General features: G+C 40.1%; 1 protein-coding gene across 2 annotated transcripts; it reads left to right on the top strand.

Annotated features, from left to right (window-relative positions):
* Positions 1-1,305: 1,305 nt before the first annotated feature.
* Positions 1,306-4,602, top strand: LOC111949256 (myelin-oligodendrocyte glycoprotein-like). 2 transcript variants are annotated; one of them, XM_023965997.1, is made up of 3 exons: positions 1,306-1,986; positions 2,073-2,260; positions 4,543-4,602. In XM_023965997.1, the coding sequence occupies exons 1-3, from the start codon at positions 1,776-1,778 to the stop codon at positions 4,564-4,566; spliced, it is 423 nt and encodes a 140-aa protein (XP_023821765.1). In that variant the 5' UTR covers positions 1,306-1,775; the 3' UTR covers positions 4,567-4,602. The 2 variants fall into 2 exon arrangements, with proteins under 2 accessions (XP_023821765.1, XP_023821766.1); XM_023965998.1 differs by lacking the exon at positions 4,543-4,602 and adding an exon at positions 2,339-4,103.
* The last annotated feature ends 5,799 nt before the right edge of the window (positions 4,603-10,401 follow it).

Here is a 10,401-nt window from a genome sequence, read left to right as displayed (position 1 = left end):
TCGAGACCCGGTTCGGACACTTCAAAAAATTTTCATCCATTCAACTATTAAAATTTTAAACTCTTTCAACTTATTCCAGCTATGACTTTTTTGACCTTGAAATCCTTGAACTTTTCAAGACATTCCAGGATTTTCCAAGATTTTTTCTCCATTAAAATACATGGAGAATCCTTGAAACCTTTGTTTCTTTAAACCATTGTAACTTCAACATGCCTTTAGCTAGAAACACCGTTCAAACATTAAACTGCTCATAAGAAATTGTATTTCAATATAAGTTTTGAAATTATTATGGGATGGCAACACCAACTACAGTTTTGCGGGTGTTGCTATGGAGATAAAATTAATAGAAAAGCCGCCATTTTGAAAAAAGTGGATTTTCTATCAACTTAGAACATGTAGCTTTTACCAATATGATACTCTCAAACAATGTGTTTTTTTGAGTCAGTTGATGATGCTGATTTCAGTGCTAGAACTTTTAGCCATATTAGCAACATCTTCACATTTTCAAAAGTTTCAGCTTTAATGCTTAACTCCTTCTACAAACCTTGACCTATTTTAGCCAATCTACTATTACAATGTTCAACTTTTTCAGCTTATTCCTGCTAGGAGTTTTGCACCTTTAACTTTTCAAGGTTTTTCCAGTACAGTTCAGCCATTTCTTCAGCTAATTCAGCTTTCATTCAGCAGTACACCATTCAACCCTGCATTTTCTTCTGGAAATGCAGCTCCTTCTAGTTCTTCTCATTCTCCATTTTGACTGTTTTCCTCCACTTTGGTCTGAAATCTTCTGCTGGTGCATCGTTGATACAATCAGCTGTTGACGCCTGATTGTTGAAACGAACACAGACGTCTTCGTCAACCTGAAGATGCTGGAAAGTCGTGGGAGAATAGCAAGTAGCAAACATTAGACCACTCCCACCCATAAGAGGACTGATCTAGTATCTACTGACAGTTCATCATAGTTTCTCATCCGTTTACCAAGTCTAACGTCTCTGCTCTTCACAAACTCTGAACAAGTCTGCGTTTCAGTCTTAGTTCAGTCCTGATGGATGAATTCTGGTCTGTTTCTGCTTCTTCTCTGCAGAATTGTTGAAAGTTGTTTCAATGTATTCAGACAAACAGAAAATGATTAAAATGTGGAAGATTTGACACACAGATTATTTGTACTTGGAACCTTTTATCCTTTTTTAGTTTAAACCAAAGTAAAAGTCTGTTAATTTCTAACTATGCATCTGCTGTGAATATTTCAAACCATGTTTTAGTTTGTTTTCCTCAAATGTTCCTCAGAAACTGAGGATTCAGTCAGTGATCAAAGACTTTAAAGTAGAAACTGTTTTGGTAGAAATGAGGTGAAAGACTGAAAACATTTGACTAAATGAATAATCATCAGGAATCATTGATTGAAATGTGTCTTTAGATAGAATTAGAAAAGACTATTGCTTTAATCCTCTTTACTCATTTCTGGATTGGATTCTAGTTTGGATTGGACTTTTATTTTGAAAGGATTTGTCTTTGGTCCAATCAAAGTCCCATGTCCTTTGGTCTGATATCTATGTGGACAGAAATACTTTGGATCTTTTAGAAGCAGAAATCAAACATTGAGAAGACATTTTCACTTGGAGGTAAAGACTCAGATTTAGAAAAGTTTCTTCCTGTTTTCTTTGTTTCCAGGTGAACCAATCATTGCTGCTCCTGGTGATGATGTCATCCTGCCGTGCCGCCTGGACTCTCAGGAGGATCTGCAGGATCACAGCGTGGAGTGGATCAAAGAGGACATGAAGCGTTTTGTATATCTGTACTCGGATGGACAGACCATAACTGAACACATGAACGAGTCGTTGATCCCGAGAGTGTCTCTGGACCAAGACGGACTAAAACGAGGAGACGTGACGTTAAAGATCAGGAACGTGTCGCTCCAGGATGAGGGGAAGTACAGATGCTTCATTCCTGGGAAGAACTTCAGGGAGACGGTTCAGCTGGTTGTTGGTGAGTTTGCTCTGCAGGTTCTCCCTCACATGAAGAACATTTGTCCTGAACAGCAGGCAGGAAATGATGTCATCTCTTTGTTTCAGAGCCAAACGGAGTCAGAGCTCCAACCATGGAAACATCCCAGGTTGACATCATCTCCACTCCAGATCCAGGAGGAGACCGGATCTGGATCAGTCGCTCCAGACCGGCTCTCTGGATCCTTCTTGGACTTTTTCCCTCAGTGATCCTCTCTGGTGTTTGTGTTTGTGTCTGTCAGAGGAAACAACCAGAAGTGAGTCCTGAATTCTCTGATCTCTCATCTTTCTGCAGGAATCTTCAGTTTCTAACATCCTTTGTTTTCTTCATGTAGGGTCAGAATCCTCCTCTGGTCTGAAGACATCCCATCTCTCCAAAGCTGCTTTGATCGTCTTCAAGGATTGAAGAGACTTTCTGAAGCTGCAGCCACATGGAGACGCTACACGCCCGTCACCGCTGTGTTACCGTGGATGGAAACTGGTCCATGAAGACGTGATGATGCTCTGGTTCTGACCCGTTTCTGCCTGATGGTTGGAACTCCTTCATTTATCTGGAGAACCTTCTGGATCTGTTTCTGCGGTTCTCAACTCCTGAACTCTGAAGGTGTGCTGGATCACCGTAAAGTCTGAAGGTCTGAGGTTTAGGACGATGTTTGTGGATCTCAGTGGTTTGAAGTGTTGATCCAGGTTGATCTGAAGTGTTGAGAGTTTGGTTCATGTTCTCCTTCAGGAACCGACCCACAGCAGGTCTGTTCAGGTTCCTGTGGTTCTTGGTGTTCTTCTAGACAACATCAAAGGTGTCTGTGAGCTAAAATGTTGGAAGTTCTACCAGAACAAAGTGAAATGAACACAGACAGACAGTTGAAACCTGAGAGTCTCAGGGTTTTTTCAAACTGAAAGTGACCTCAAGAGGTCGTGTCATAAAGGGGAGATATTGTGTTGTCTGAAAGAATAACCCGTCCCTGGTATTTATTATAGGACTAAGCTGTGATTTTTTTTGGTGCTATTTTCCTGAAGCTGCTCTGATATTTAGACTCTTAAACCGCACAGTTCAAAACTTTTACATTTATGTATTTAATCAATGTGTTGTGGGCCGTCAGGGCCTTCAAGACCTTCTCTGAAGGCCTAAAAAATAACTGAATCATGTTGTCAGTGTTCTGACTTTTCCCTAACAAAGAGAAGAACCACACAGGAGATGAGAATTTTTGCCAGACTTTGCAGAAAGAGGAGCTTGTCTGTCACAGAGGAGTTCTGCCTTCCCACGTCATTGTTTTCTTACTGAAAGATAGAATTCAGACCATAATATTATGGTGATTATAGCGTGTAAGCAAACGATAATTACGTAACCCTAACACATGTAGTAATAATATTTTGTCCATGCATACTCATTCAATCATCCCAAATGGTCCGTCCATTCCCTTTTATTGTGTTTATGACGGTTATGCTGCTTCCAGACAGACGTATTTTTGCATTGGACTATTTAACCAATCGCATTTCAGCTGTACTTTTTTGCCAGGCAGGGTAAGGACCTTCACTCTCTGTTCTGAAGGTCCTGTGATGCGAAATCAATGTCGGTCATTCATTTCTTTCAACCAATCAGATTTTGAGATGGTGTCAGCAGGGCCTTCTAGCAGGCCTATGCAATGTCCCACTTTTCAGACCTTCTGATTGGACAGAAGTTTCAGGAAGTCACATGCAGCCTCGTCCAGTTTGACACAGATCCACAGAGAACTTCTGGATCGGTTAAACAGACTGACTGTGATGTACTCCATGGAGGATTTAGTTAGGTTTAAGGTGAAAACCCAAGTGAAGGCATTTATTATGATAAATACCATAATAAATAATATTCATAATGTATGTGATTGTTTTCAATGTGTTTGTGCTGGCTGTAGTTGCATGGTGAGATTTCTTTAGTTTTGTTTATCCAGTTTATTTAGAGAAATAAAAATGGTTCATGAAGGGTTAAATGATTCAGACGTAGCTCTACTGAAGGCCCAGGTGTGTAATGTACGATCCACCACTGGATTTAAGAGAGAAATGTCACAGCAGAAAAACAACAGTGAAGGTAAAACTGTGAAATCAATAAAAAGATGAACCCTCCTGCGTTTATGGTCTGGATCTTTTTTCCTGAATGGACAAGTTTCATTGAAGTGATTAACATGGTCACACCTATGGTGCACCAATAACTGCATTATTCATGTCAGAAAAGCTGCTGTTCATGTCTGATTTTGGTCTTTGACTCAAAGTCATCCAGAGATCCAGTCCTGTGGATGTTATGGGGGGGAAAGTTCCTGCTCCGTGGGACCCCTAGTGGACGATCATGACACTACAATGTGAGATCAGGTTACAGCAAATCTGTGGGGAGTGTCACCTGAAGGAGTAACAGCAGCAGAACAGACTTCTACTCTCCTGTCTCAGTCTCGGTTCATGATGTCTGCAGCAGAGTTCTGTTGTGTTTCTGCTTCTTTTCTGTGGATTTCTGCATGTTTGTGGTTCTGGTTCTGTTCAGGTTCTTCCATCCTTTGTTTTCTTCATGTAGGGTCAGAAACCTCCTCTGGTCTGAAGGCATCCCATCTCTCCAAAGCTGCTTTGCTCGTCTTCAAGGATTGAAGAGACTTTTCAGAATAAAGATCAGGATCCACTGCAGTTCGCATACAGGGAGAGAGTAGGGGTGGAGGACACAATCCTCTACTTGCTACACTGCACCTATTCTCACCTGGATGAAGGAGGTGACGCTGTGAGAATGCTTTTCTTTGACTTCTCCTGTGCCCTTAACACCATCCATCCTCACCTGCTGCAGCAGAAGCTCACCAGGATGACTGTGCAACCATTCTTGGTGTCCTGGATCATGGACGTTTTGACCAACAGGGAGCAGTATGTCCGCATGGGGGGTCTGTCTCCAGTACCCTCAGCTGCAGTGTAGGGGCACCACAGGGGACTGTGCTGTCTCCTCTTCTTTTCTCGCTGTATACGTCCGACTTCCGCTATAACACCTCAACCTGCCACATGCAGAAGTTCTAAGACGATACAGCTAAAGTGGCTTACATCAAAGGAGAAGAGGAGGGGGAGTACAGGCGGCTGGTGGAGGACTTTGTGGCCTGGTGTGGGGAGAATAAGCTGCAGCTGAACATCCAGAAGACCAAGGAGATGGTTCTGGATTTCAGAAGGAAAGCCCGAACTCCTCAGCCCGTGCAGATAGAGGGAGAAAGTGTGGAGATGGTACAGACCTACAAGTACCTGGGGGTTGTGTTGGACCACAAGCTGGACTGTACAAACACGGACCAGCTTTACAAGAAGACCCAATCCAGGCTGTACTTTCTCTGGAGGCTGCGCTCCTTTAACATCTGCACTAAACTGCTCCACATGTTTTATCAGTCAGTGGTGGAAAGTGCTCTCTTCTATGCTGCTGTGTGCTGGTGCAATAGCAGCAAGAAGAACATCTCCAGGCTCAACAAGATCATCAAGAGGGCGAGCTCTGTGGTGGGACTGAAGCTGGATCTTGTGGAGGAGGTGGCAGAACAGAAAAGTCTGAGCAGGTTCAGGGCCATCATGAGGAATCCCTCACATCCCTACATGAGGCCTTCACCAGCAGGAGGAATACATTCAGCAGCAGACTGCTGTCCCAGCGCTGCTCCACAGAAAGACTGAAGCCATCGTTTGTTCCTCGTGTCATCAGGCAATACAATCCTCTGGCAGGACATCTTAGAAGCAATTTCTTGTAATTCTTGTTTTTACTTATTTATTTCATTTCATTTTCTTACCCACTGTTTTTTATATTATTTATCTTTTTATCTATTAATCTTTTTAGTCTATTGCTATTTTTTACTATTTTTATTGTCTATTCTATTCTATTCTATTCTATTCTATTCTATTCTATTCTATTCTATTCTATTCTATTCTATTCTATTCTGTTCTATTCTGTTCTATTCTATTCTATTCTATTCTATTCTATTCTATTCTATTCTAAAGTTCTACCTGGAGAACCTAAAGTCACCGACCTCGGTCCATCCAGGACAACAATGAGTCACATCAGCATCTGCCCCCACGGTTAGCAGTAAGGGGGCAACGGTTGACGATGAACCGGGATCCATCAGTAGCCACGGTTCTGCACACGTGGACCGGAGAACCCCAACCCAGTGGCGTTCATCATCTAGTAATCATCTGTTTGTGTTTCTCAGAATAAAATGCACTAAAATGCACTTTTGTTTATCTGGACGTCTTGATGTTTTTCTAGGAATATCTTGAGTTCAGAAATGTCTTTAGTGTTTTTAGAAATCGTCCTCAGTGAGAAAATGATTGCAGTGGTTTCTGGTCTGTGTGTGTTTGTAAATACTTGATGTATTTTTGTATGAACTATGTGTTTGAAACATGAAATAAATCGTCTGTCAGCTTTAATCTGGTAGTTTTGTCCTGTTTTTTCCTTCTTCCTGACCTTAAACTGATCTGAAGCGTGACTCTGAAAGCGTGACTCCATCCCATCAGTGAGTCTGGGATCCGCTGCAGACCTAGCTAGGACTCTAACGCTGAACGCTCACATCTTTCTGATGCTAGCGGAGTGTGGCGCTCAGTTCAGTGGGAACACGCGTGTGCAGTGATGTCACAGGATGTTCCATGGCCCATCTGGATGTCATTGAAGTGTTTGACGGTGAGGATGATGATTGGCTGACAGCCATTGACCAAATCCACATCTGGATGTTGTGGTTGATTTCTGTTGGATGTCCTGTTATCTAGCCACACTTGGATTGCAGCTGAAGTGAGATGATTCTGGATCATCCATGAGGATTTCCTCCAGGATCTGTTCCATGGTGTGTGATTCATGTCACTGTTTCCTGAAACCATGAAGGAATGTTTTCTGAAGATGATCAATCATCAAGAAGATCTCCATTTGGTTCCTAAAAGTAATCTGCATTGATCTGGTTGTTTGTTTCTAATCAAAGAATTTGATTATTTCTGTCAGGAGTTTGATAAATCTGTGTGTTTTTTCTTGTATTGTCTAGAAATAAACCAAATCAATCAATCAATGGATGTATTGGGTCTCTGTTCTGGATCCTTCTGGAAGGTTTTCCCAACTGTGTCTTTCAGAGGAGACAACAAAAAGTGAGTCCTGAATTCTCTCAGGATCTCATCTTTCTGCAGGAATGATCAGTTTCTTACAGCTTCAATTCTTTAGTTTCTCTTTTCTACACATCAAAGCAAACATCCTTTCATGGTTTATCATATTTCTGTTTTTGTTCGTGTTCAAGGACGAAAATTGTTCATCAGAATTATTCATATTTACTATTTATTTACTTATTTTTCACTATAGTTATTGTTGTCTGTGTATTTCAAATGTTTGTACATAAATAGAAAAAAGAGAAATCTGGGTTTGAGCGTCCTGCTCACGTCTGCCACCTGCTGTCCAGGAGGGGAACCATCCAAACAGGTTTGCTCAAAGGTTCTCTGGAACTTCTACTCCATTGAAATTCTTCTGCCATAAACAGCAGACATAAACACAAATATCATCAACCACAATCAAACTTTATTGATCTCACCAAACAGGAGTTTTTAACCTTCAGTGGCTGCAGCTTCAACCAGAAAAAAACTGGGATTTGTAGTTTTTAGAAGAAAAAACATTTTTGGATGATTTTTTTAATGTTTTCAGTTCTGAACCATGACAGCAACAATCCCATTGAAGCCTCACTGAGTCATTTACTGTCATTTATTGTTTTTAGTTTAACACTTGGAAATAAACAAACAAACAAATAAAGAACATTTCAACAGAGAAACTAGAAGAAAATGAACTAAAAATATCAGTCCAGTGTTTCAGCTGCTATGCTGGTGGTGTTGGCCTGATCTCAGGCTCAGCTCACATCTGTTTATGTTTCTGTTCAGAAGACGTGGTACAATAACACCATATTCTATAGAAATGTGTCAGTCGCATTAAACGCTGTTTCTATAACAAAAGATCCAAAGCTTTGTTCATTGTTTCAAATAAAGCCAATATTTATTTATTCATTTCTGAACTGAGAATCCATAACGTCCAAAAACATTTGTTCTAATTCATGTCAAATGTTTCAATCCAATAAGTTTTATGGTACAAATCAGTGCAGAATCTTATACAAAAGGTCAGAGGTCATTTCTTTTTCCAGCTGCTGCTTCTGCTCCTCCTTCACTGTAGTGATCTGGAACATCTCCATCATGACTTTGATTCAGATGATCATCTATGAAAGGACTGGAGACCTGTTCAGGGTCAACCCCCCCTTCATCCAACGGTGGCTGGGAAGACTCCCCCTCCTCCATGATCCTGAACAGAAACAAGCAGGTAGAGAACATGGATGGATGATGGATGGATGGATGGATGATGGATGATGGACGGATGATGGATGATGGATGGATGATGGAGGATGGATGGATGGATGATGGATGGTTTATTTCATATTAGTTACATATTAAGCAGCAGTTGTGGTACAAAGGAGCCACTCAATGTGGTGTAAAGTATCGATCAGTCAGATTTGTGACCATCAGTGGTTTGTTTTTCTTTTGTTACAGCAGCTTTCACAAAAACAGCATCAAAACATTCTGATGAACTTTGCTTTTTTTCTGGTTTTCTTCTCGATTTTCTAGATGTTAGTTTTAATTAATTATCTAAAACTAAAACTAACTCTGACAGCAAAGCAGAACCAACGTTATCAGTCAGTCTCTTTCTACAGAATCTTGATCTCAGTACAGTTTAGTTTAGAGGATAAATTTAGTCCAAAATATCATCACTTGATTAAAAATGAGGATAAAATAAGAAAGAAAACTATGTTTTTTAATTTTGTCTGAACAAATGAATGAATAACATAAACTTGGTTCTCACCTCAGAGCGATGGAAGAAGAATCTGGTTGGAGATCAGTTCTGTTTCTGTTTCTGAACAAAGAGATTAGAAGTTAACAGTTCTGTTCAGTAAAAACATTAAAAGGTAATTTATTTATGACTGACCTCCTAGAACGTAAAAACGCCAGGATCCCCCCAACAACAGCAACACCAAGAAGAACACCTCCAAGAACACCAATGCCAGTGATGACATCAGAGCTCAGAGCAGATCCTACAGGACAGAGATGATGAAAATGAAAAGAACTGAAGAATAGAAAGTAAAATAAAATTAAAGCTCATATTTTATGTCCTTAAACACAAAATGAAATATATAATTCGCTATTATAAAAATTTATATTAAATCTAAAAAAAAAAAACGGAAAGGAGTACACCATATGAGAAAATGATTAATCGGACACACACATGAACGCACACACACACGCACACATACACACACATGCACACACAAACAAACATATTGTACATATTAAACATATATATATATATATATACACAATAAACATATTGTATGAATAAATTTTATAAAAGTACAAAGAAACTGTGTTTAAAAATCGTGTTAAAAAGATCTTTATCTTAGCTTTTTATAAAAACGTCTCTATTGTAGCACAGCTTACAGAGAAGGACCCCCCCATGATTAGTCACACCACTTTTTACTCAAAACTCTACTGGATTGGACAGTAATATGACATGTTGTCATTTTGTTTATACCAAAGGCTAATGATCAAATAGATGTGGAATGATGCCCTGCCAGTGTCTCCCTGTAGTAAAAAGGACGAACTCCTCCCCTCCTAAATGCTCTACACTCTTAGAAACACATGGCTGTCCGTGAGATGAGGATTGATCATTATCTTCCAATTCATCATTTTATTTGGCTCAAGTATTATTCATCTTTAGATGATATTGAATAATTTGTATCACAGACAGATTTCACACACCAGAATGGGACAAAAATGTCCTTAAAGGACTCGTTGGGCATCTGAGGACTCCCCCCCCCCCCCATGCTCTGCCTTTCTCTCAGCAATAAATAAAGCAGTAAACGTCTAACATATAAGGTTAACATTGATAAAAACTATTCTCTAACAGCCTAATGATCACAGAATTAGCAGAAACTCATAGAATGACAGAGTTCAGTTGCTGCATGAATCAGGATGAGTCTAAATAAAAAGTTTAAAATTTACCTGAAAGTCCTTCCACCACCAAAGGAATCAAAGACAGCAGATAGAAGATCTTCATGATTCAGAAATCAAGAACGGATCAAAGTGCAAACTAGCTCCTTCAGGGGCTGATGGAGCGTGGAGCAAAATGCTTCATGTCTCGTTTGAACCACTCCACGCTGTGATTCTGCAGATCCTCCTGAGAGTCCAGGCGGAACAGCAGGATGACGTAATCACCAGGAGCAGCAATGATTGGTTCACCTGGAAACAAAGAAAACAGGAAGAAACTTTTCTACTTTTTCTTCTAATTCTATCTAAAGACACATTTCAATCAATGATTCCTGATGATTATTCATTTAGTCAAATGTTTTCAGTCTTTCACCTCATT

Source organism: Oryzias latipes, chromosome 18 (assembly GCF_002234675.1).
Source record: "Oryzias latipes chromosome 18, ASM223467v1".
Classification (NCBI taxonomy): domain Eukaryota; kingdom Metazoa; phylum Chordata; class Actinopteri; order Beloniformes; family Adrianichthyidae; genus Oryzias; species Oryzias latipes.
Note: the sequence above shows the minus strand (reverse complement) of the source record. Positions and strands in the feature narration are given on the sequence as shown.

Coding starts and splice junctions, on each gene's coding strand:
- LOC111949256 (XM_023965997.1), top strand. CDS start 1,776: ATGAAGCGTTTTGTATATCTGTACTCGGATGGACAGACCATAACTGAA. Junction 1,987..2,072: donor GACGGTTCAGCTGGTTGTTG/GTGAGTTTGCTC, acceptor TCTTTGTTTCAG/AGCCAAACGGAGTCAGAGCT. Junction 2,261..4,542: donor GTCAGAGGAAACAACCAGAA/GTGAGTCCTGAA, acceptor TTCTTCATGTAG/GGTCAGAAACCTCCTCTGGT.